Source organism: Mytilus galloprovincialis, chromosome 1 (assembly GCF_965363235.1).
Source record: "Mytilus galloprovincialis chromosome 1, xbMytGall1.hap1.1, whole genome shotgun sequence".
Taxonomy (NCBI): domain Eukaryota; kingdom Metazoa; phylum Mollusca; class Bivalvia; order Mytilida; family Mytilidae; genus Mytilus; species Mytilus galloprovincialis.
Genome location: NC_134838.1, coordinates 3,816,942 through 3,844,941, shown reverse-complemented (window position 1 = coordinate 3,844,941; position 28,000 = coordinate 3,816,942). Strand labels below are relative to the sequence as shown.

The 28,000-nt window shown below is 31.6% G+C and overlaps 1 protein-coding gene and 1 long non-coding RNA gene across 2 annotated transcripts; both read right to left on the bottom strand.

Annotated features, from left to right (window-relative positions):
* Position 1: 1 nt before the first annotated feature.
* Positions 2 to 15,957, bottom strand: LOC143063328 (nicotinamide phosphoribosyltransferase-like). The gene is made up of 9 exons (XM_076235415.1): positions 15,821 to 15,957; positions 13,471 to 13,701; positions 11,929 to 12,057; positions 11,627 to 11,785; positions 7,880 to 8,010; positions 7,055 to 7,280; positions 5,346 to 5,606; positions 3,628 to 3,750; positions 2 to 3,139 (listed from the first exon to the last, which is right to left on the bottom strand). Exons 1-9 carry the CDS (start codon positions 15,875 to 15,877, stop codon positions 3,026 to 3,028), a joined length of 1,431 nt encoding a protein of 476 aa, XP_076091530.1. The 5' UTR covers positions 15,878 to 15,957; the 3' UTR covers positions 2 to 3,025.
* A 6,308-nt stretch (positions 15,958 to 22,265) lies between these two features.
* Positions 22,266 to 23,882, bottom strand: LOC143068443 (uncharacterized). Its single transcript, XR_012976177.1, has 2 exons — positions 23,661 to 23,882; positions 22,266 to 22,442 (listed from the first exon to the last, which is right to left on the bottom strand). It is a non-coding gene; the product is annotated as an uncharacterized LOC143068443 (long non-coding RNA).
* Positions 23,883 to 28,000: the final 4,118 nt, after the last annotated feature.

Below are 28,000 nucleotides of genomic sequence, written 5' to 3'. Positions count from 1 at the left end.
GTTATATTACAACTTTTATTGCTATAAATTGGTTCATCGGTAACAATTAATCACTTACATTAACTTTGCATAAAATATATCAGAAAGGATTTGTAAAGATCAAACAGGACTTATACATTGCTGTAAGGTAAAGAGATGAGACAGTATAAATCAATATTCGACACTGAATGAGTTATTACATAAAATGAGAATCTATAAACTGACAATATGATATATCTAATGAATATTCATCATTGAACTCTCATTACCAAAATTCTAACATACCGAATTGTAAAAATTATTAACATATGAAAAATATATAGCTGCTTCAGGTCAGTGCAGAAGGCTTCATTATACTGTTAATTGAACATGCTCTGAACGTGAGCAGAAAGCTATATCATACAATTAATTCAACGAGTGGCAAGATTGGTTTTGAATTTTGACATGTGTATTTTAATATGATGTTTGAATAACCAATAAACAAAACTTACATAATGTGCAAATATTTGATTCTCTCATCTCATTTTGACAAAATAAAATGTAGTTTATTCCTAGATGTGTCATAGAAATTATTAAAGTAGAAAGGAGTCCTTTACATTTTGACCTTTTAACATATTATGAAAATCCTTGAACTATTAAAGGGGATCTTACATTTTAAAAGTAGCCATAGAATGATCTTGAAAGTCAACTTTTATTTGTTAGTTTAGGAGAATTTTCATGGCATCTAAAGTCAAGACATTTTTATCACTAAGACATCTTTGTGAAGGAAAGTAATTTCTATAACAAATACAGATGCAAAATAAAAATGGCTCTTCATCTAATGTCTGAAGACATAAATGTAGAAATGGTCAAAATTTTCATTCAGGACATGTACATCAGTGATCCTTCTAACTTACCAAGATAAGTGTTGGTGTGTCTACTTTTAGTTAGGACTCACCAAAGTTTACTCATAGAGGTTTGACTAAACAAAATTTGAAGACTTTTCCCCTGAATTCATAAAATTAAATTGCTTCTAGTATCCCTGTTTATAGATCTGTGAACGTATAACAATATTAGCACTAAATCATATAAACATATATATTTCTTTCAAAAATGTTACAACTATACATATATTCTATAAAAATTCAGTAAAAATGTTCAGAAAAAACAAAAAGGTGCTCAATACAAAATTATAAATTTAATTGTAAAATTAACAAATAACTACATAAAGTTAAATAAAAAATATCATAAACGTAATTTTATTGACATTAGCTTGTCAGTATTGTAAAACTGTGGTCGTTTTCAAATAAATCTTATGACAATGTCACTTGCAATACATTATAGGTTAGGCTGTAAAATTTTTGTGAACAGAAGTGTGTTGTAGAAGAAAACAAAAATAAATCATGTAACTCTTACTTATCTAAGATGATTTTCAGGAATGCTTATGGTAAATAAATAGTTAGACATGACTGAAACTGTGCAACATGTACAATGGAATGACCAAACTTCATGACATATCTAAAAATAGGTTCTACAAGCCCAATTTTTTTTTAAGTAACAATAATTTTCCATGTTTAATGTTTTTAAAATAAATGGTTATTATAAAACACCACATTGCATAATTATCATAATAAATAGAAAGAAAGGTTCATCAATGATTCACTGTCACAACATATGGAGGTTTAATGACAAGCTAAGCATGTATACTTCCCTGACCCATTCACTTATTCTCCAATTGTATAAAATTTACAATTCCAATGTCTCACGCAATAGTCAATTTGAGTTTGGTTTAGATTTTGAAATCAACATCAGATACAAAATAATAAAGTTTATAGAAAATGTTTAGAAATTAAAAAAAAAACCCAAGACTTTAGAAAAAATGAAATTTGTATATTCTAATGAAAATTTTAGCACAGGGTAACCCTGTTGATATTAAATACAATTTTTATCATTTTTAGTATCCAATAACCAAAACTTAATAAAATGAATACACTGAACATTATTTCTGGTATTTATTTTCTAAAGCTTTATTAATTGAATAAACTTTATTAAATAATATTTTTATCTGCTCATCTATGTGAAGAAGTCCAATCATAAGGGAATATTTTTTTTAAAAAGATTTTGTTGGAGATTAGAACTTCAAATTTCAGAAGATTGTCTTTCTTTGATTAGCATAAAGTCAATTAAAATTACTTACATTATTGTGCTTTATATCATTAAACATATTAGCAACAAATTTACTGAAGATTAGATTAATGAATTTTGTTTGGGAGCATAATAGCGAAACTTTTTCTTTGCGTTAATTCAAGAAAAATGATATTTTTATAGTTTTGGCTGCTGGATCTAAATTATTGTCACATGGTTTTGGGTTGCCCATCCAATTTTGCCAATATAACATAACTATAAACAATTGTCATACAAGTGGGTTTTACCCATCACTTCTTAGAAAATGTCTGTAAAATGGCAGGTAAATTTCACTTGTTTTGTTGATTGATGGCTTTCGTTTCAGTCACTTTTTAAGGACTTCCCCTTTTTGAATTTGCCTTGGAGCTTTATATTTTTGTTTTCTTTTTTTCATACTTACTAACAAAATATTTATGTTATGTATTTCTTGGTTTACAATTGATTACAATATAACCACCTAAAACTGTTGTTTTTCTGTTTCACAACTGAACAGCACAATGGAGACTTTCTTCTGCCACTTTCATTGCAGGAGAGACAGTCTTTACAGCCAGTAAAGTCAATAGTGAGATTAGTATAAAAGAGATTCAGCAGTTACTAATACTATCAAGAGTTATGTTCCTTTATTCATTATATTCAAAAGAGTTATGTAACCTTATACATAATATTCACAAGAGGAATGTACCCTTATCCAAGTAATGTTCCCATACACAAAATATTGAAACACACCAGAGACTCAACTTTTGGACTTTGGACTTCCAAACATATGACAAATGTTAACAGGTGAGATTGTAAATGATTTGTGTGGCAGTAGAAGAAATCTCCTATGGTTGATGTGAAGGAATTGCATTATATATATAAAGTAATCTTGGTGACTAGGTTTCTATTATGATGATGCCTTCCTTTTTTTCACCAATGGCAATTCAGCATTTTGTCGAACCTCATCAAATGTATAGTCCCGTAATAATTTTCCATTTTCAAACACTGTAATAAGTAAGTCCTGAAAAATAAATAAATTGAATAAATAAATGTGAAGTCATGATGATATGTGACACGTCTTCTTTCTATACAGTGTCAGTAAACAGACAAGTAAAAGAAGAGCAGTCTAATGTTGGACTGGGTGATTCATGCATATCCTTTAAACTGTGTATGCTCAGAAAAATGCTTTCAAATTAGTTTGAACACAACAAAGCTTGTCCAAATTTCATAATTTCAATGAAAGATTGACAAAGTTATTTATGTCTAAAAAAAATTTAACCACAGACTAAACTATACTATAAATAGCCAACTGAATGTAGGATTGCCATGTCTTGCTTCCAAGACTAAATGCAATTCTGACCAAAAACAGAAAAAAAGGCATTGATGGTACATTTTAAATGGAAAATTGGTTGAATTGATGAATTTTATTTTACTCATTTGTATTTTGAACCATTCCTTGCAGATATTGCTGTTTCTACATTAAGCAGCTTTTTTCATAAAGAACTTTACCTTTTTTGGATCTCCTTTTCCTTCCTCTAGAGTTTTGTATTCACCGTTTTCACATTCTAATGATAAACGACCTTTCTTGCTCTTTTTACCCATATCTGTGATTGGCTGTTTGAAGACATTCACCTATAAAAGTTATATTTGTATTATTGTGAGAAAACTGGTTAAAAAGTCAAATTACTGTGTAGCAACATGTGTTACATGGCTAATTGTGTGTAATTGAAAGTCTATACTTCAAAAAAAATAAAAGTTTCTGGAGGATTAATTTTGCATGAAGAAACCAGCACTTACCTAACCACATACAAATTAGAGGAATATAACATTTTAGGTTGCCTTTACCAATCACCAAATTTATTTTACAAATTTTTCAGTATTTATACTTATTCAAAATCGCATTTTTTTTTTATTGCGATGACCTTTAATTTTTTACCCTAATTGAACCTTACTGTCCCCTTTATTGTTTTACCAGAAAAATGCACTTTTTTAAAAGGAAACCACTCTATTATAAAGTTGTACAAACTGGTTTCAACGGGAAAATATAAAAATTTGAAAATGCTTAAAACAAGAATATGTCCATATTACACAGATCCCCCACTTGCATTTTCTACCTTGAAACTGGTCAAAACTCTAGTTTGGCATTGAAATTAGAAAGATTGTATCCAAGGGAACATAATTAATAAGTTCCAAGTTGATTGGACTTCAACTTCATTAAAAACTACTTTGACCATGAATTTAGATTGTGAATTATGAGATAACTGTATTGTATTTGAAGCTTTGCGGACGTCCATCGGTGGTTTTACTGTCGCATATTTAGTTTACCTGGCAACACGTAGCGGAGACAGGTAAATAGGTATTTGAAACATTAAAACTACCGATGGACGTCTGCAAAGCTTCAAATGCAATACAGTTATCTCTATTCTATTGCAAAATAAGTACATACAATGTAATTCAATTTCAATCATTATTGCAGTGTAAATGTTCATTTAAGATGTTATCTTCTTTGGCCCCTAAACTAGAAGACGTAATAGGTATGCTTCCGGTGTCAAACATAACAACCAGGCATTTTCTGGCTTCTTGGCAGCTTAAGAAAGTAATAAAATTTGACAAAAAGAAGATTTCTAGGTTCAACAAGTCAGTTTTTTGCTAATTATTGTAGAAATTACATGTCAATACATTCCGCAATTCAAAATGTTGGCTTCCTTAGTTACAGACAAGGAGATAGAGACTTTTATGCTGACTGTCATCCAATCAGAACCTTTGATACAAAATAATTGTATTAGAATAAATATTTGACACAACAAACATATGTAGGTTTCTGACAAAGAATGAAAGCTATCTAAGAACTTAGAATTTGAAATTGGACATTAACTTAAAGCAATTAGCCTGAATTAGGACAATAATTCCCAAAATCAATCCTAACCTTTCTATTGTGGTATGAAACCTTGCAGTACAATTTCAAAGAGATCCATACACTTATACTCAGGACACTTCAAGACAAGATTATACCATTATACGACCTCAAAATTTTGGTGGTTGTATATAAATTATGTCAAAATTAGAATTGATGATGCAGGACATTAGAAGGTTATTTAGAGCAAGAGTTACAGTCATTTATAGCAATTCAGTTAAATACCCAAAGTGTAAATATATCTTATTACAGTTGTCTTGAAACTACAATAGCTTCAATTGGCCTACTTGGTCTTATGAGGAAGAATGATTACCTCTTTTCCATCGATAACTGCATAACTGCATTTAAAAGCACATTTCTGTGTATCTCTGTCTAATCTTTGTAATAAAGCACCACCACTTCCAAATGCTAGATTGTCAGCACTCCATTTATGTTTCTTCATATTTTCTAAAATTGCACCTAATGTTTCATAACTTATACCGTCCCCTTGTATTACTCTTATATATGGAGGTAACATTTTATATCCTTTACTATTCTGTGAGGTTCCAAATTTATCTCCTAAAATATTCAACACCTGAAACATATAAATAAACATGTAATCATAACAAGGTAAATACAAATAAAAAAGTAATCACAACAAACATATCCTTTTTTGATGATACTATCATGACTCATAAATAAAATTATTTAAAGTCAAATGAAAAATTCCTATATTTTTATGATGAAAGAACATTCAGACCCAATTTTTCAATTAAATGGTAAAATTAAACTTGCATTAGAAACCAAAACATGTATATAAATAAATATCTTGGCAATATGTATGTTCATGAATAGAACACACTAACATAAATACAAGAGAGCCGTGGTGTAGAAGTTAGTGCATCGGACTACTAACACAAAGGTTCCTGGGAGAAAATTTCAGGGACTCCTGGTTCGATCCCTGTTCCTGGGAGAAAATTTCAGGGACTTAATTTTCAGCTCTCCATTGAAACAATTTGCGAGTATGGTCTTGAGGAAACGTTGATAGTCTGTCAGAAGGGGACGATAACTGACTGACCTGTGTTAAGTGAGAGTCATATCTCTTGCGCATAAAAGACACCCCTGTAGATTAAAAAAAAAAAAAAAAAAAGGGCAGGCTAATGCTGCTACAAGGCATATTTATATTAATTCCTTTCCACTTTGTGGGTGCTATTGCACCCGCAAAGTGGAAAGGGATTAATATAAGTTGTAATAACTTGTTTCCCAATCCACTATAAATAATTATGTTTAAACATAAACACAATAGGTAGGTATTGTAATAGGGGCTCGACTTGGATGATGGAGGGGAAATTTGAATGCCACCGGAAAATGATAGTATATTTGATAGGGACATAAATTTTGCATTGCAACAGGCCACCTAAAAATACTCTTGAAAGAGTTGTTGAAAGGATTCTTAATTTGCAGATAGCATGGCACTCTCTCTTCACAAGAATCATATATGGCATCCCCATTCTGACTGAAGGTGGCTGCAAATCTATTCATTCTGCACAGTCAAACAGAAGTCCAACACAAGGGATAGGACAAAGGAAAGACCATATTTCAATACCCAGTAAATCCTAGAAATTAAATCATATAATAAATAAAGTCAAATAGTGTGTCTTTCTATGTAGTGGTGTTATAATATTGTTTTAGATAAGGGTGAAGGTTGGTACATATTTAAACGTTTAAAACAGCTGCATTTGTTTTTTACCTGTCCTAAGCCAGGAACCTGATGTTCAGTGGTTATCCTTTGTTGATGTGGTTCATAGGTTTTTCTGTTGGTTTTTTTTTATTATAGATTAGACCATTGGTTTTCCCGTTCGAATGGTTTTACACAAGTCATTGTTGGGGCCCTTTATAGCTAGCTGTATTGTGTAAGCTAAGGCTCTGTGTTGAAAACCGTACCTTGACCTTTAACGTTTTTTCTTTTACAAATTGTGACTTGGATAGAGAGTTGTCTCATTGGCACTCATACCACATCTTTTTATATCTATATATGGTTACCTTAACAACAATCTCTGGTGGATCCCCACTATCTGGACGAACAACAAGAGTTCCTTTATCCCCTCTTGACACAATTAATTCCTTCAGTTCCTCACCCCAGACTTTCTCACAGGCATTCCACAGATCATAGCTGTCACTTACACATGCAACAAGTCCAGTAGGAAAATTTGTTAACATGTTTTTAAAAGCTTCATATTCACCATTTCTTCCCCAGGTAGTAATTGTGCTGAAAATATACATGTAAATTACTGTATACATAAAGATCTTGCTAATTTAGGATTTAAAGTTATACACATACTCATTTATTATAGATTTTAAATTTAAACGCCAAAATTGCCTCTAAATTCCAATGTTACTTGAAATCTTTGAATACTCTGCAAGAATAATTCTTTCAATTGTTGGTAGACCTTTGAAATGAATGCAAGTCATATTACAATCAATTTTGCATTAACTTATTTACCAGCAAGTGTTCACTTTATCTTAATTATAGCTAAGAGCACAGGAGGTTGAAATCCTATCAATGAGGGTCTATAAATATGTCAACTCGACTATCACAGTAGAGCTTCTCTCGTCTCGCTTCTCTCTACGAGAGAAGCTCTACTGTGATAGTCGAGTTGACATATTTATAGACCCTCATTGATAGGATTTCAACCTCCTGTGCTAAGAGCTTGAAAAAGGTTCTGCAAATTCAGAAATGTGTGCATGCATTTATTATTATAAGCAGTGAAAAATCTTTGTGATATTACTCTGTACATTTCTTCATATGATGATGTGGTTTTATTACCATTGAAACAAGAACAATCAAACAATATGAGCTAAACAAACCTATGTTCTGCTGCTGGTATTGAAAAGCCTGCTATTTGACAACCATAATAGGTTCTAGCTGTCATGATCCCTGCTATTGTATCAGTTCCTTGAAAGTTTACAAGATGGGAACATCCACCAATACCAGCTGACTGTAAAAAGAAACCAGATAATTATTATTAGAATTAGAATTTTGAAATCTTGGGGATCATCAGTCTTATACTCAATGTTTTACCCTTATTAAATTAAAGGTGAGATTTTTGGAAGGTTAGACCTGTCATAGCCAGGTATAATAACTAAGTATACATATTCCAATATTAACCTGTACTGATACAGTGGGTTCCCTCTACACAATATCTCTTGGTCGAACTCCTAACATACATAGCATTTGTTAGCACTAAAGGGTAAAGATTGTGTTAATTTATCAGGAGGAAGTAAAATAAAATATAGCAATGTAAATAAAGTAGGTTGTAGTTGATTCAACTAAAGTTCTGGACAATGGGAGATAACTCCAAATTATAAAGATGACTTTATAGTGCCTAACAAGATTTTGTGAGGTAGATGAAATTGACTTTAAAACGATCGTATTGACTTTTGATGTGCAGAAATAGGCAGATCGGACATATTTTGACTTTAGTTACTTACTTCTTAAGTTTGGGATTAATTGTACTCAACATATTCCAATGAGACTGAAAAATGCTTTTTTTTATTATGATAAATAATAATTTTACCTGCCGTAGTCGTGCGTAAAATATATTTCGGTATTTCTCTTACGAAAATGACTTGTTTAATGGAACAAAACGTATTATTTGTAAACTTTCTCTTTACTCTTCACAATAGGCTTTTAAAAAATAACCTTTCCAACTGTATATTCCAAAAAATTTGTGAAAATCGAATAAGTGGCAATTCTTACCTTTCATACCTTAACTTTCATTGATAAAACATAATATTGACTCGTCCAGTGTCCAGTTTGAGGGTCATTTTAGTTACCGGTCACATTCATGCACGTTCTAATTAATCAATAGTCATGTATGAAAAACACAAACAAGTTTGAAGGTAAACTAATAACAACTTAATCCAATCAAATTGCCTACGATTCAATAACAATGACCAGTCCACATCATAAAAATGTATAGGGGTAAACTGGGTAGGGAGAAAATGTCAGATATATTAAGTTCATTATTTTGCAATAACGAGTAAAAATTTGTTAACCAATAGATTTGTTATAATTTTATAATCATGTCGTTATGTATTGGTATAGTTTTTGGATCTTTCATTAGCGTATTTAAGGCTGTAGAAAGTTTGGCCTTCAAAAGTCAACATAATCATTGACTTTATAAAGAAAATTCGCCTTTTTAAAACATTGAATGTTTCACAAATAATACGCGACAACAAAGCAAAATCATTTCTTAAAACACTGCAAAAAAAATAATTCTGATTGATGCAGTGGTATTGTCATAAATTGCACTGGAGTGAACAGTGGTACATCAAACGTCGAATTCCCTCACACAATGTTATCACACACTATAACAATGATTTATATTTTTAGAATAGATGTTAGATTTCTAATGATTTTTTTTGTCAGATGTAACATCCTTTTGAGTGTTGATTATCTGAGCTTTGATAAATTTCTGGAAATGTTCATGTATAGGATGTCTAGAATGTTATGATCAATGCACAATATTTTGTGTATCAAAAAGGAAGTGATAAGCCTTGGAATATTTAGATTTCAAGTCAGTAACATATGGTTTTGATTGCATTTTATGCAATCTTTACCCCAAAAGTACATAGATATAGGAAGATGTGGTATGAGTGCCAATGAGACAACTCTCCATCCAAGTAACAATTTATAAGAGTAAACCATTATAAGTCAAGGTACGGCCTTCAACGCGGAGCCTTGGCTCACACCGAAGAGCAAGCTATAAAGGGCCCCCAAAATTACTAGTGTAAAACCATTCAAACGAGAAAACCAACGACCTAATCTATATTAAAACGTCAATGAGAAACATATCTATATTTGAAGAGATTTTGTTAAAGGGTTTTCATGTTAATGAACAGACAGTAATTGGTAGCCATCCCCTGCTTCTGTACATCCCTAAATCAATTACACTCGTTCTTAAAATCCAGTTAAAATCGTATTGAAAATATATCACTGCAATTATAATTTGTGGATTAACAAAATTGTTAAAATATGAACTTCTCTACTGTTATATATATATTTGAGAGTTATATTTATAGATTTTTGTTTGAAATAAATTATGAAAAATTGTTTATCCATGGAATTAGATATAACCGTTACAGAATTTGAATGCACAAAACATTTTGCTTCATTAAAGGCAATATTACTTATCATTTGTTTCTTTTCTTTTTTTGATAAAAAATTGTGGCCTCTAGAATGTGAATTTATATACAAAATTGTGACCCATAAAGGTCTATTTTTATGGGTGCTGAATAATCTTGAGTATTTACCACTTCTAAGGGCAACAACCTTTTTATTTACCTTAAATACTTCATGTCACCTGATAAGGTATTACCCAATAGTTTTAATACTTCATTTCACCTGATTAGGTATTACCCAATAGTTTTAATACACAGTAATAAGGTTTAATTATTTCAAATGTCTGTCACAGCATAAATAATAATCTTAACCAGAGTGTTTAAGTAAGTTAAACTGTAATGACGTGGGTTAATTAGAGCCAGTAATCACAGGCATTTACAATAAATACACTTATAAGTTATATCTCCTATAAGTGATCCAGATTAAACTATCTTTAGTGGTACTAATTAGGAACTAATCTTCTTATATTAATAACTAAATTTATCTGGAACACTTTGACAGATGTCAAAATCGAGGACATTAAATTTCAATATTGAGAACAAGTGTCCTCACTTATTATATATTCTCCAGTTTGATTTTTAAAGTGACAGGCATTTGAAGTATGAATTAGAGAAATTGAAGACTGATTGCTTATTTATCTTCACAAAGAAAACCATTTCTCATTAAGTACCAGTCTTGTATTACAACTCCAGTTTCCGGTGCATGTCACAACATGGAGGGAAACAAAAGTGTGCATTTTTTTCTGAATTTTTTACTGAACTCAATTTTTTCTGTTTGATTATAGGTTTATGCTGAATTGAAACATATATATAGACTTTAAAAAAATCTTGCATCTTTTGGGGGATATTAATCCAGGAAAGTGGAAGGATATCATGTTTGCTGGAAGTGGTGCGGCCTAGTTAAAACAGTAAACAGAAAGTAGGAAAAAAATGTTTTGACCTCAGGTTGACATGACTTTTTATTCTTCGTGGCATGACCCACTTTTTTTCCCCGATTAAATCACAATTTCACATTAGTACATACATGATATGAACATGAACAAAATTTTCTATGTATCATTTTTTATTTTTTTTATTTTCAAAGATCAGCTGTTTTGCATGTAAGCCTATGGAGCATTCAATATCAAGACTGCAACCTTAGGATTCTTTTTTATTCAGATGTCTGCAACACACGTCAGACTTATTGTTGTTTTGCTTAATGACCAGATGCAAATCTTTCATGCATATTCATGCTAAGTTTGAATGCTTATAAAATTACTAAGAATTAAAATATATACTCAAATATTCTAAGTGGATACTTCTAGTATCTCTTACATTTGTAGTTGACTTTGTGTGTTCTTGAGTAGTTTTTGACAAAAATGAAACCCCTTATTTACATGTACATACATCCATAAAAAAATTACTATTAATTCTCTGTATTCTAAAAATCACCTCTACTGATGTTGATCCTCTGAATCCAAAATCATGTAACTTAAACGGCAAGCCATCTAAATTGTCAGCTGTTTCATCTAAATGTTGGGCAATTATTTCTTTTTGGTACCTGGAGTTAGTGGCAACTGTCATTGGATACCAGACCTGAACTAATAAAGTCTGAAAATATAAAGAATTACTTTAACTAACAGGTTCAGCTAGACTGCTAGTGTTTGTATCATACATGTAGATCGAACAAGGATGTATGAACTGTCATAATACAAGTAAGACATGTATAAAATTCTATGTAGTTTTATACTTACTTCAAAATAATTAGTCAACCAGTAACATTTAGGATCTGTGTTTTCAACGGTGAATAGAACATTTTTATATGGTACTACTGTTCCTTCTGGTACTGCTTTGATTCTCAGTGGGATGTGGCCTTTATGTTTCTGAAATTAAATAAATAAAATCTGATTTTTCTTTGAACTAGCTTTTTTTTTTTTCAATCAAACTGTTGGTTTTATATGCACACACATTAACTTCATAATTTCAAATATTTCATAAAGAGGTAAAAAGTTTGTACTGTTCAGTATCATGAATATTGGCTTGAAAAATCCTAGGAGAATTATTTTGTTCTTATTTTGCTAATTTTTACTTCAGTTGATTGTTTTACCAAGGGTGGTTTGTGTAATTGTAAGTGATAAATTTGTCCTGGTAAAATATGTCTGGGCGGACAAACATTACTAGTATAAGAAGTCCATGGTTACAGAATTTACTAGTATATTTAGTCTGATTTTAGTAATATATGTCCCCAGACTAATTTTCCTAGGTAATCATGTCCTTTAAAATCATATAATAAATTCAATTACATTTAAACCATGGAAATTTAAATGTTATGTTTTAGTAATGTTTAAGAGTTGCATAGTTATATGCATAGTTATATTTTTGATAAAATTCATGTCCCCAGACTAATTTTCCTTCGAAATCATGTCCATGCCCTTAATTTTAAAAGGTGAATATGAATGTAATATGTTTTAATATTGCTAAAGACAAAACGAAAAAGTTGTGTATCAATCTGTTAAATAACATTTGTCTCCAGACTAATTTTCCTAGGAAATCATGTCCATGTCATTAATAATTCTAGGTTACAATGTCCATGCGCTTAATTTTAAAAGGTGAATATAAATGTAATATGTTTTAATATTGTTAAAGAATTGTGTATCAATTTTTTAAATAAAATTTATGTCCCCAGACTAATTTTCCTAGGAAATCATGTCTATATCATTTTGGTCTTTTGTTGATAGTTGTCTCATTGGCAATCATACCACATCTTCTTTTTTATATGTTATTAGTATTCCTAGGTAAAAATGTCCATGTCTTTTATTATAAAAGGAAAATGTTATAAGCAATGGGAACTCAATATTCATGTTTTAATTAGGTTATAAAGGAAATGTCCTTCATTTTAATTGGAAATTTTCCAATCTTATCTAACATTTTTTTCATCTATTTTAGATCTATTTTATGATATAATAAAACTATAAGAAAAACAAGTCTTGGTACAATTTTTCCTTGGAAAACAAGTGTCAGACATAATTTACTAGCTATGGACTTATTTTCCTAGGAACATTTGTCCTAGGACTTATATTCCTAGTAAAATCATGGACATCGACTTGATTAACTAGGAAAAAAAGTCTGGAGGACAAATTTTACTACCGGACCAAATTTACTGTTACATAATCTCAGTTCTTCATTTATGAGTCAAATGTATTCATAACATCATATTTTCCTATCTTTATGGCCTTTTACTTCTTTATGTTGACAAATGCACAATATGTAACAATCACTATGATGCGGTCACAAACCTTTAATATATAATTCCAGCCTTCTTCATTAAAGTAATCATGACCAAAGTGAACTTTATATAGTTCCTTGGCCTCCTGAATTTTCTCTTTGGTTACTACTGGTCCCGTTAAAAACCTCTTTAAGATATACTGTAGACCAAAGAACACAGTTGTTGGAAATTTTCCACCTCGGCTCTCAAAATATGAACTAACTACTGTAGTGTTTGGTGGGTACTGATAATGATGTGTAACCTAAAATAAAAGTACAATCTATTACAATAATGGTACTTTAATTTCAAGTGGATAATCAAGAATATTCAAAAAGAGTAATTTATGGTCAAATGTAATATTTGATGACATACATCATTTTTCACATCATGTACATTGTAAATTTGTATAATGTATATTTCAAGAAAGATAAAGAAGCATACAAATGTACATTTTAATGAATACAAAAGATAATTTACAAGATTCAAGATTTATAGCAGGAGAAACATGATTTCGACCTATTGTTCCCATGTGTCTATGTTGTATTTATCATGATAGACAAACTGATGCAAAATCACCTCAAAATGTAATCTGACCATGCTGACAGAGACATAACAAAACAAAAACCTCAAAATGTAATCCAACAATGCTGACAGAGACATAACAAAACAAAAACCTCAAAATGTAATCTAACAATGCTGACAGAGACATAACAAACCAAAAACCTCAAAATGTAATCTGACCATGCTGACAGAGACATAACAAAACAAAAACCTCAAAATGTAATCTGACCATGCTGACAGAGACATAACAAAACAAAAACCTCAAAATGTATTCTAACAATGCTGACAGAGACATAACAAACCAAAAACCTCAAAATGTAATCTAACAATGCTGACAGAGACATAACAAAACAAAAACTACGCTTAAAATTATTCCCCCCTCTAAATTTTAAATATTTGGAACAGTTAATGAAATCAACTGCCAAATCATAATGACTTTAATGTGTCTAGTTTTATTCTTATCAAAGCTCTACATTTAGCATGTGTGATATGATTTGTAAATACAAACATCAGGGGTCCTATACAAACAACATGAAGAAGGGCCATCAAACATCAGGGGTCCTATACAAACAACATGAAGAAGGGCCATCAAACATCAGGGGTCCAATACAAACAACATGAACAAGGACCATCAAACAATTACTTCCTTGTTAGTAACAAGCAGATTATGGTTTAACAGTGCTGTGTCATTGTTAGTCAGCAATAATAAATAGGAATGACCTTTAATTTCTAAAGCCACTCTGGCAATGTGCTCAAACTTCCCAAGAAATGTGAAAAATGCTATACCTTTAAACTTTTAATCATGTGTAAAATGACAATAATTTGTTACTACTAATGTACTGAAAAAAGTGCGAATTAAGATCTGTGCATTAAGCTTTCCATTCTATTTCCAATTACGAATTAAAATTATTAAAAAAATCAAGACATTGTAGGTAATATAGGTGGAAAATTGCTTCACATCTTATTCAACTCTAAACATCCTTAATTTAAAACTGAAACAGTGGCAGATCCAGAACTTTTCACAAGAGGGGGCCCACTGACTGCCTAAGACGGGGCCTGGATTTGGTAAATACTTTTGGTCTGTCTTGGTTTTATCATTTTGTTTACAGTTGAGAATTGGGTTTATAACCTTTTTTTTATGAACAATTTTATGAAAATTTGGACAATTTTGAATGACTTGCAGCTTGAAAAATGCCATTGAGCCATAAAATTAGTCATTGTTCTATACACTGTTGCTTTATCAAATTGTATTACTATAAGGCTTAGTTTAAATACATGTACTGATCCAGAATAATAAATGAGCAAACATGCAAGAAACCCACGGTAAACTTTAATCACTTAAATCGTATACCATGTAACCATTTTATAGCTTGCCATCATCATGATCATAAAATGTAATTAGCTGTCATGTTTGAAGAATAAAAGTTTACATTTTTCTACTTGACTTTTTCACACATGACTGATTCTGAATGATAATTCTATCGATTTCTTCATCTCTGGATCAGTTGATTACCTTTGATGATTCAGTTTATACAATATATTGATTATAAAGACTCTTAATATGCTTCAGACTTTATAAAAAGGGGGAGGTATAGGGTATAATTTATTTTCAAATGTCAAATAAATTGCACAATCAATTATCAAATCAAATGTATAAACCGCTGAATTAACAACTTTTACTTTCGTTATTGAAAAAAAGGAAATACGTAGAAGCTATTTCCATATGCACACGTTTATTTTCAGAATGTGTGCACAATCCCAATCAATGACAAAACTTTTGGTTATTTTAGTAACTAGCAAAAAATTAGGCTCTTAATTACCTTGTATGAGTCTGTAATCAGACAAATATTGTCTGTGCCCCCTGCTTGATACGCCATTTTGTACGCTATCAACAGGTTCCCGTGACGTCATTAGCAACCTATAAATAAGTCTGATTTTCCTCGAAACTCAATGATAAAACAAGGAAAGTCCGAACTTAGCGAGTTAAATGATGAAAAAATAATTCTTTCAAACCCGATCAAAAGTACCGAGATGACAGAAATCTTTGGATTTTTCATGAGGGTCTGGAAAGGATTTATAGAATAGAGAAAAATGGACAAAATACTAATAAAAAAAATAAAAAAGAATGGAGAAAAAAGGCAAAACAATAGAAAAGAATATTTTTTTTATTTCTCGAATTCATGATAGAATCTTACAGGGCCTATAAAGGGCATAAAACAGATACAATTGACATAATTGAAAATCACAATAATAAAAAAAACGCAGTGTATATGTACACTGAAATTACTATAGCACATAGTAGTCTCAGATGTAAATAATAAAAAAAAAAAGTATATTAGCATTGGTCAGAATCCGAGGGCCAAAACAATAATATGAATAACAGAATGAAATTGCATCACTGAGTTCTCAAATCATTTTTTTAACCGTCCTTAGTGTCAAAATGCACTGACACCTGATCTCCTTCATCCTAAACAGTCACTGTTTCTGTGGTCGGGTTGTTGTCTCTTTGGCACATTCCCCATTTCCATTCTCAATTTTACCAATATAACAGCCTATTTTTTCCATATGAGATGCATTTAGGTAAAGATTTATTTAAGTTTTTAAATAATAACATCTGTTAGATTAAACAGATTTGCTTATAGTGGATTGGAAAACCAGTTATATTAATCCCTTTCCACTTTGAGGGTGCGAGTGCTGCTTTGAAGCGGCGTTAGTCTGATCTTTTTCGAAATCTACATGGGTGTCTTTTACGTGCAAGGGATATGGCTGTCTCTTAACACGGGTAAATCTATCGTCCTTATCCGACGGACTATCATCGTGTCTCAAGACCATACTCGCAAATGTTAGAAATGTAATGAACAAAAATCTTCCCTTTGAATATCATCAAGGGATCATTCTAACAAAAAATGAAGCTCATCTTCAACTTTACCAAGTGAGCAATTTAAACAAAGACACTCAGATCTTCTCTATATGTTTTTTTTTTAATATCTGTCCGTCTCAATTTTTAAAGAGTGAGCGCTTATTCTTAATAAACAAGTTGATTGTATTTTCTTTAAATCCCGTAGTTCTAAATATTTTCAAATTTTTTTTTAAAACATTTTTTTTTTATAGAAAAATAAGTAACAAGCTTCCCTTTTTCTGAGTTATTTGTTTGAAACTTCAGTCTATTCCAAAATGCTATAACTATCACATATATATAATATATAGTTTATTTTTAACATACTTACATGAAGAACTAATTGACTGGTTAAAATTTGGTAAATTGAATGAATGAATGAAAAAGCTTTGATTTCAGCTTTAAAAGTTTACTTTTTGTGGTCGTCGCATGCGACGTTTCGGTAGATTTTACTTTTTCACTGTTGATATATTATGTGACAATTGTGTGCATATTTATATATAGTAAGCTATATTAAAAACGTGCATAATGGCAAATTAAAAACAAACATGTAAATTGATTAGTCTCAAATATAAATTTTTCAAAATAGATGAAATTTAGGTACTCGTTACAATGTGAGTACTGCGACGGTAGATAATAATGCAGTTTGACTAGAGGGTAAAAATGTGCAAAAGAAAAAAAAGAGAAAGAACTCTACGTGTCATTTCTGTCTCTTTGGGGAGTTGTCTCATTGTCAATCATACCACATCTTCTTTTTATATCTAAGTACTAATTTCAAACCAGGAACTTTTTGAGCACACCAGCCATCATATAACCTTTAATTGTGTATACATAAAAGCCTAAACAGGATTCTACACGTACAATACAGGTACACCCAATGAGTATATATATATATGGCGCACATAACAATTTATAAAGTTATTTCTGTTAAGATTGATAAAAAAAAGCAAAGCAAATTTGTGAGACTCAGATCGAAGTCCTGTCTCTAATCGACGTCTGTTCCTTGAATCGACAATTTTTGATTGGACGTCAAATAGCATAAGATTCCAAAATCACGCGACGATCGATTCTATTCACTTCTAATCGAAGTCTTTTTTTTTCTCCATTTCTCGACGTACTACAGTTCTGGACGAGACTTCATTTACTGGTTATAAATATAATTTATACATAAAGATATACAAATAATTTTATTGGCTAATCACAGTGCCCAAAGTAGGGCAAACGAATTATAGTTTAATTATAACTACAAGTCAAAATATACAATACAAAAACATTAATGCAAGATTTGAAGACTTAGATACTCAAATGGACGTCAACTTGGTTACTTATTCCCTATTCCCTATTCTTTACCTATTCGTTACTTCTTCCCTATTCCCTATTCGTTACCTATTCGTTACTTATTCCCTATTCCCTATTCGTTACTTATTCCCTATTCCTTATTCGTTACCTGTTCGTTACTTATTCCCTATTCCCTATTCGTTACCTATTCGTTACTTATTCCCTATTCGTTTCCTATTCGTTACTTATTCCTTATTCCTTATTCGTTACTTATTCGATTTTTGATATCCTTCCCCCTTTTTAATTGTTTATATTCTTATCTCTGGTTATAGTTCTAAATTTGTTGAGGTAAAATGACCTTTTTATGACCTATTTATATGTGTTTGTGCTCAACCGATCCTGTTGCTTTATGTTCGATACTTATTCGTTTCTTATTTCATTTTTATACGTTCTAACTTTTAAATGTTTTATATTCGTATGTTTGGAGATCTGGTTCTTGGTTCGAAAAGGTGAAATCACCTTTTAGCGCTTTTATAAAAATGAAGATGTGGTATGATCGCCAATGAGACAACTCCCCACAATAGACCAAAATGACACAGAAATTAACAACTATAGGTCACGATACGGCCTTCAACAATAAGCAAAGCCCATAACGCATGGTCAGCTATAAAACATGTTAGCGGGGTGTACATCGTTTCGGAGTTGGACTAATGCCTTGTTTATAACACGCGTATTATACGTTGCACCTTTTAGAAAATGATTTTCAATTGTGTTCTTGTCACTGGTGGTAAATTTGGGTTCTAAGGGGTGATTTAACCCTATAAGCGCGTATGTACCTGTTTTAGCGCTCGACTGTTACCCTGTTACTTATTCGTTTCTTATTCGCGTCTCATACGTTTGTTGTACGTTGCACCTTTTAGAAAATGATTTTCAATGGTTTTCTTGTCTCTGGTGGTACCTATGTGTTCTAAGAGGGGAAAAAACCCTATTAGCGCCTATGTACCCGTTTCAGTGCTACACTGTTATCCTGTTACTTATTCGTTCCTTATTCGCTTATAAAACGTGTGTTATACGTTCCAATTTTAAAAAGAAATATTTTCATGTCTCTAGTGGTTACTGCCGGTTCGTAGAGGTGAAATAACCCTAATAGAACATCTGTACTCGTTCCAGCGCTCGACTGATACCCTGTTACTTATTCGTTCCTTATTCGCTTTTAATACGCGTGGTATGCGTTACACCTTGAAATAAATCGATTATCGATTGCTTACATGTCTCTGGCGGTAATTATGTGTTCTCTGAGGTGAAAAAAACATATAAGCGCATATGTACCCTTTCAGCGCTACACTGATACCCTGTTACTTATTCGTTCCTTATTCGCTTATAAAACGTGTGTTATGCGTTGCACTTTAAAAAAGAAATATTTTTGTGTCTCTGGTGGTAACTGTCGGTTCTTAGAGGTGAAATAACCCTAATCGAACATATGTACCCGTTTCAGCGCTCGACTGATACCCTGTTATTTATTCGTTCCTTATTCGCTTTTAATACGCGTGGTATACGTTGCATCTTGAAATAAATCGATTATCGATTGCTTTCATGTCTCTGCCGGTAATTATGTGTTCTCTGAGGTGAAAACATCCTATTAGCGCATATGTACCCGTTTCAGCGCTACACTGATACCCTGTTACTTATTCGTTCCTTACTCGCTTATAAAACGTGTGTTATGAGTTGCACTTCTTCAAAAAAGAAATATTTTTGTGTCTCTTGTGGTAACCATGTGTTCTTAGAGATGAAATGACCCTATTAGCGTGTATGTATCCGTTCCAGCGCTCGGTTGATACCCTTTTACTTATTCGTTACTTATTCGCTTATAATACGTTTGTTATATGTTGCACCTTTTAGAAAAAGATTTTCAATTGTGTTCTTGTCTCTGGTGGTAACAATGTGCTCTTACAGATGATATAACCCTGATAGCGAGTATGAATCCGTTCCAGCGCTCGGTAAATACCCTGTTTATTATTCGCTACGCATTCGCTTATAATACTTAATGTTACACGTTGCACCTTTTAGAAAAGGATTTTCAATTGTATTCATGTTTCTGGTGGTAACAATGTGTTCTTAGAGATGAAATGACCCTATTACCGTGTATGTATCCGTTCCAGCGCTCGGGTAATACCCTGTTACTTATTCGTTCCTTATTCGCTTTAAATAAGTTTGTTATACGTTTCACCTTGAAATAAGCCGTTTTTCAATTGTGTTCATGTCTCTATTGGTAACAATGTGTTCTTAGAGATGAAATAACCCTATTAGCGCGTATGCACTTGTTCCAGCGATCGGTAAATACCCTGTTACTTATTCGTTACTTATTCGCTTTAAATAAGTTTGTTATACGTTGCACCTTGAAATAAGTTGTTTTTCAATTGTGTTCATGTCTCTATTGGTAACAATGTGTTCTTAGAAATAAAATAATCCTATTAGAGCGCATGTACCCGTTCCAGCACTCGGATAATTCGTGCTGGAACAAGTAAATACGCGCTAATAGGGTTATGTCAATACAAACGTATAAATAAACGAATAAATAACGAATAAGTAACAGGGTATTAACTGATCGCTCGGACGGATACATATACGCTTATAGGGTTATTTCATCTCTAAGAACACATTGTTACCACCAGAGACATGAACACAATTCAAAATTATTTCATTTAAAGGTGCAACGTAAATCCTGCATATTAAAAGCGAATAAGGAACGAATAAGTAACAGGGTATTATCTGAGCGCTGGAACGGGTACATATGCGCTAATATGGTTATTTCATCTCTAATAACAAATTGTTACCACTAGAGACATGAACAGAATTGAAAATCCTTTTCTAAAAGGTGCAACGTATAACAAACGTATTATAAGTTAATATGTTACGAATAAGTAACAGGGTATTAACTGAGCGCTGGAACAGGTACATGCGCTAATATGGTTATTTCATCTCTAAGAACCCATTGTTACCACCAGAGACATGAATACAATTGAAAATCCTTTTCTAAAAGATGCAACGTATAATAAACGTATTTAAAGCGAATAAGTAACGAAGAAGTAACACGGTATTAACCGAGTGCTCCCAGCAGGCACACAACGTTGATTTAACATTGAATCAATGTTTATTTTCTATGTTGAATCAATGTTGAATTATTATTAGATTTTGCAAATTTGTATCAACGTTGAAATCCTATGTTGAATCAACGTTGATGTTCAACATTGAATCTATATAGAATAATAGTTGCTTCAACATTGTTTCAACCAATAGCTTAATTTGAATTCAGATTGAATTCAGGGTGAATACAATACTAGTATTCAACACGGAATCAAAATTGGTTAGTGATTGTGTTCAACTGTGTTTCCACCTAAACTAATGTGTTTCATTCATCCTGTATTTTCTTTGTCTTGCAGTCCATAATTTTATACTGTAGCAATGTTCAAGCTATTGTCTTCTCTATGCGCTCAATATGCAAAACGCCATAGCAACATTCTGCCTCAGGAAACCTGATCCAATAACTGCTCCATTAGACCCAAGTTTGAAAAATAATCTCAAAACAAAATTGATTATCTTTAAATGAAGTCATTGTCTGGTTATATTTGACATGGTGTGTTCTTTAGTTCATTGTTGAAGACTGTATGGTAACGCAAAGATATATAAATAATGTTCTTTGGTTGATGGTTGTCTTGTTAACAATAGGTACAACAATAAAAAGTGTTTGGGTGCACAAAACTTTTAATACAATGTAGATGCCATTGACTGCCAATTACTTGTAAAATATCAGTAATTTTCAACAATAAAACTGAGTGACCACATTCGTGTGATGAGAGCATGGCTTGACAATGATGATGATAACAACCAATCAACTGAATAACAAAAATGGGTGTTGAGGGATATCCTACGAACCATAATTTAACCACCAAGATTTTTTTAACATTTAACAACATGATTACAACAACACAAATTATCATCCAAGAGAATTATTGAGTTCGAAAGCGCACAACCTTTAATACACAAATTTTGCTCATGTCCAACCATTGATTATAGAGAAATATTCAATACGATAAAATTAAAATAAATTTATTTATTCATACTGAAACTTTTTATTTATTAATAGTGAAACTTCAACTTCTTTTTTCTCACACCTTGTCTTTTTCGAGCCCGTTTTAGAAAGTTTATTGTTTTTTTTCAGACACTTGAATTGCTGTTCCGTGATTCCATCTAGGTCTTCATGATGACATCTACAAAATCAAAAGTTATAACATTGTAAAGTTGTATTCTGTTCAACACATTTAACTATTTTAAATTCATAATGATATTACTTTAAAGTATAAATAAAAAGAATAAGAAGCGATGAAAACTAAAGTAAATAACAGTTGTCCTTTGAAGTCTCAACTACATTTCCTTTTAGATAGACTAGAAGGACTTAGGTATAATCTGCAAGAAAATCCTAACTACTACATTTTAATTTGAACAAATTGAAGGTTTATCCACTTATGTCTTTTTCTGTATTACTTGTGCTGCGGCATGGATATCTCACTAATTGACATATTCGAGGATGGTAAAGGGGGTTCTTAAGGCGGAAACACGTGAAATAAAAATTAAAAAAAAACACTGCACTGAAAATAAAAATTTGGATATAAAAGGAAGCACGAAAAATTAAATCATGAATATTACTAAGGAAAAAAGTACTAGAAGTTAATACTCAGTCGTTATAGGAGTTCACACAGTCATGATAATGGACACGAAGACCCTGCAGTCACCTTTTCGCCCCCGCTTGTTACATCCGAATGGTGGAAAAGATAACTTGATCGCAATTAATATCCTGGGAACACATAATTTAAAACAATCTCCCGACTGGACTTCGAATTTAGTCCTGGTTTACTTTTTTTATCTTGAATGTTGGACTAGCACGAGAAATTAAAGAGTACCCAGACGAAACACGGAAAATAAACAAGAGGAAACAAAAATAATGCATGTCGAAACCAATTAAGAGAAATAAAACGCTAAAACACGTGAAATAAAAAGGCGATAAACGCAAATAACTTTTTACCACCCTCATATACCCTTTGTTTAATTACCTTGTCCAAACTCTACCTCAATTTTGACAGTAAAATTAAAGGTTCTACTTGGTGAGTCATATATAGCTTCTGACAGTTGTAAACAAGCCCCCCTTTTTATGCGATTAAAATTTCTTTTCACTTTTGATTCAATCATATGATTTCAAATAGAATAATAAAAATTCATGAGACGTTGCAAGATATCTTGGAATAGTCCGCAAATAGTCAAAAAATAGCATAAGGACCTAAGAGCTACGGTTCCGCAGCTAGTCCTAAACATCCCCCTTTTTCACGTGTAAAATTTCAACTTTTCAGTACTGTACAGTTTCATAACAACATGATATGTTCACATTTCTAAAATACGATAACGTAATCACAACAATTAATATAAATACTTACGATAAAAATGTAAAAGCTGTATAGAGGAAAGATATTGATAAACAACTCTGCACAAATCACTTGTGGTCTCGTTGGCGGATATTCAAACTTTGGCAACAAAAACAACTGCGCATGCGCATACCTGAAGTCTTAAAATAGAAATGTTACAATGCCGCGAAAATTTAAATCGTTATTTAAATAGATCTATCCGTTGTTTTTATTTCAAGTTGTCAACCATTGTTTATGTACTGATATATACGTCTTTCTCTTTGAATTAATAAAAAGAAATGAAAACAAGATATTTGACATCAGAAATCAAGTAAAAAGGTGGAGGGATCTTTTTTAAAAGGGGAAGGAGTTATTCACAAATATTTAATTTTATATTTACTGTATGATCCTGTATACACACTGGTTCTTTTATTATGTTTTGGGGCGGGATGAAATTTTTGAATTTTCTATTATTTCAATATTTGGGGTGCGAAGTTCATGATTAATTAGTAATGCTTATATATACACTGCGATTGTTTTATGTGTTATTCTATAATCACCACAACAATTACTGATAAATCTACTAAATATTTAATTTAATGTGAATATCGTTTTCAATTTGAAAATAATTGTGATGTGTCAAATACTTCTTTTTTGACAATTCTGGTATCCACAACTACTGGGTTTTATATATTGTTTAGCCAACGTTGATTCAGTGTTGGTATTTCAACACAATGTCAATGCAACGTTGAAACAATGTACTAATTTCAACGTTGCATTGTCAACGTTGAATCAATGTTGAATATTTGTTGATCAATGTATAACCTAAAATCAACAAAGATTCAACGTTGATTCAACAAAGTGTGCCTGCAGGGCTGGAACGGATACATACGCGATAAAAGGGTCATTTCATCTCTAAGAACACATGGTTACCACCAGAGACATGGATACAATTGAAAATCCTTTTCTAAAAGATGCAACGTATAACAAACGTATTATAAGCGAATAAGTAACGAATAAGTAACAGGGTATTTACCGAGCGCTGGAACGGATATATACTCGCTAACAGGGTTATATCATCTCTAAGAGCACATTGCTACTACTAGAGACTTGAACACAATTGAAAAACGATTTATTTCAATGTGCAACGTTTATCCCGCGTATTAAAAGCGAAAAAGGAACGAATAAGTAACAGGGTATCAGTCGAGCGCTGAAATGGGTACATATGTTCTATTAGGGTTATTTCACCTCTAAAAAGCGACAATTACCACAAGAGACACAAAAATATTTCTTTTTCAAAGTGTAACGCATAACACACGTTTTGTAAGCGAATAAGGAACGAATAAGTAACAGGGTATCAGTGTAGCACTGAAACGTATACATATGCGCTAATAGGGTTTTTTCACCTCAGAGAACACATAATTACAGACCTTCTAAAATTCAAACTGACCACACGCACGATACACGCACGCACGATACACGATCGGTGAATGCACGATACACGCACGGTACACGCACGATACACGATACACGCACGATGAGTGATGAGCGTTACACGGAGGATTAACGCAAAATGAATGATGAATGATAAACGCACGATACACGCACGATGCACGATGAATGATAAATACACGATACACGCACGATACACGCACGATACACACACGTTGAATGATTCATTGACGACTGAACAACGAACGCTTTTTACACGATTCTCAAAGCTATCTTATTTAGAATAGTATTTAAAATTGATATGAATTTTCATTAAAGGCAATACTTGTAGCTGTTTTGACGATACCACCATAATAGATAATATGCTATTTTGCCAGCTCAGATTCAAATAACTTAATTAAAGTCGGCTATTTTTTAGGCACCGGAAATATTTTTGAACTTGGACAGAAGCTCATAACAATCAAAATATAGTGTCTTGATTTTGTTCAGCCTCACCCTGAGAGTTCAAGTTTACGGCAAACGAAGGCGAGACATTGTGTTCCGCGAAACTCTTACTAATTTTATTTCATACAGTTAAAAATCGAGATTTTATTTTTATGCATACAATGTCCGACGCATTATATCTACAGAGAGTGACTGGTTCTAGAAGTTATTTTAACTAACATGTTTGATATAATTGATTGCAATAAATGAATGATCTATGTATTTTTACATGTTATATATTTTTTTTCACTTTGACGGATACATTTTATAAACGATTATATATGTATATATCTAAAAAATATTGTAAGCTGTTTTCGTTTTCACTACAAGCATAGCAGAAATTATTTGATTCTTTTATGTTAGCATTCACTGCAAATTTTTGTAGTTCTGTACATATATACTTATCAACAGGACATATTAGGTTATAATTTCACCAATAAATGAGTAGTTGAACAATCTTTAGAACGTGTCGGTTTTTCCTTGATATTGCCGAAAATCAGTGATCCGACTGACACAAGCGAACTGACGTAACACCTGATTAAACAATCATAATTTCTTTTTTTAAGTTACAAAGTTCCTTATATTATCCATTGTTATCAGAATCGTATGTGTTAATTGAGAGCAAAAGATATTATTTTGTCAGAAAAATTTGATTCGTACAAATTAATTAGAACTACCTAAGAAAAGGACATTTACTAAATAATTAGAAAATTTAAACATTTGTAATACCAAATACTTCATTATATACTTCTGAAACGACTTTTCGTCCTGAATATGCATGAAATGTTTGCCACTGGACGTTTAAACAACCACTGAATAATCAATAAATCAAATTTTGATCTCAGTAAATGACTTCAACAATATAAGACACAATTGGTGTCTGTTGTTTGTTTGTACAGTAAACATACTGAATGTGTTTATATTCCTTTCCAATTTCAAGTATGTAAAAAAATTCATACATATTTTCAAACATCTTAGCTGACACTTCAAATTTCTAGGAGGTGAGATTCACGGGGGTTAAATTTACCTAAAACACTTTGGGAAAATGCAATTTTTAATTCCAATTTGAAACCTATTAACGGTAATAGATATCCCAAGGTTTTTTTTAAATGCATGTCTAATTTGATAAGGAGATTTGAAAAATCTATCTCAATGGTAGTTGAAATTATTCAGTGCAATCATTTTGTGTCCGTCGTTGTCTTTCATACATATCAATGAATTGGTGTATCCACTGTTTGCTGTTCGTAATCTGTTGTTTATGGCAGTCAGGCCTCGCGATTGATTCCAAAATTTAAGCTCCCACTTAGGTAAATTAATGATCATTTATAGGGGAGGGGCTATTTTTCTCGATGCAAACATTATTTTCCTTCCTGAAAAAAAAAACAGCTTAACATTTTCATTAAATCATAAACCGATGCATATTAAATGATTTTTTTTAAATTTAAAAACATATTTTTATGGTAAATATATCTAAATGTCTGGGTAATTTTCCTCTCTAAATAATTTTTTTTTCTCATTTTTTAAGGTAATAGTGTTGTCAGTTATGTAATTTGACACGTGTCTTATAGTTCAGTGATTTTCGGAAAAATTAACGAAAACCGGCACAGGCATTGTTCAATTATTTTCAGTGATCTTTTATTGATTCAATTTGAATATATGCATTAAATATCAATCTCAATCTAGATAAGAAATTTGTTTACACTGCACATCACTCTTTTAGTCCTTAGTAGCATATTATAACATATTAGTGCACTTATTAGTCCTTAGCCGTGTTTAGACGCACCATTTTCTGCTCTTTGGTTGGATTGTTGTCTCTTTGACACATTCTCCATTTCAACCCTCCATTTTATTCAATTAGTTGTGATTCTCTTTATCTCTCTGTTTTATGTTTTTGCAGACAAAAACAATTCGCAGAATTAATTTAAAATAGCAGACATTAAACTCTTTCTTTTAAAAACTTTTAGCATTTTAACATTTTTTCGAGATTTAACCATTAGCTTAAGAGCATATTTCCCTTCTTTTTAGAAATTTGGCTTGATACCGTATGGAGATTTTTGTTCCAACTATTATGAAGAAATTAACGACTTTTTTTAACTATTCAACAAAAATACCGTTTTTTCTTAAATCAATTTCTTTTAACAAAAATCAATTATTAACAAAGAATTGTTACACAAATGTAGGAAGAACCCAATTTAGTAACGAAGATATTCCTTATCTCTTTACCGAAATCTGCATATCTTTATATTTTGAAACATAAAATGTTAAGGGTGTCTGCTCAAAGGACAGAAATGTCCAAGAAACCGAAATATTAAGTAAATGTCGAATAATTCAAACCCATTTGTCTTGAAATTTAGCACATGAAGATATAATTTTAGCACATATACACATGTACAAATTGATTTTGTAAAAAAAATCACTGTCGGTCTAAAACTGTATCG

Excerpts from the sequence above, each read along its gene's own strand:
- LOC143063328 (XM_076235415.1), bottom strand. The coding sequence starts at position 15,877 with ATGGCGTATCAAGCAGGGGGCACAGACAATATTTGTCTGATTACAGAC. Across the intron at positions 12,058-13,470 it reads GCTGGAATTATATATTAAAG|AAACATAAAGGCCACATCCC; the intron begins GTTTGTGACCGC and ends ATTTAATTTCAG. Across the intron at positions 11,786-11,928 it reads GGTTGACTAATTATTTTGAA|ACTTTATTAGTTCAGGTCTG; the intron begins GTAAGTATAAAA and ends TTATATTTTCAG.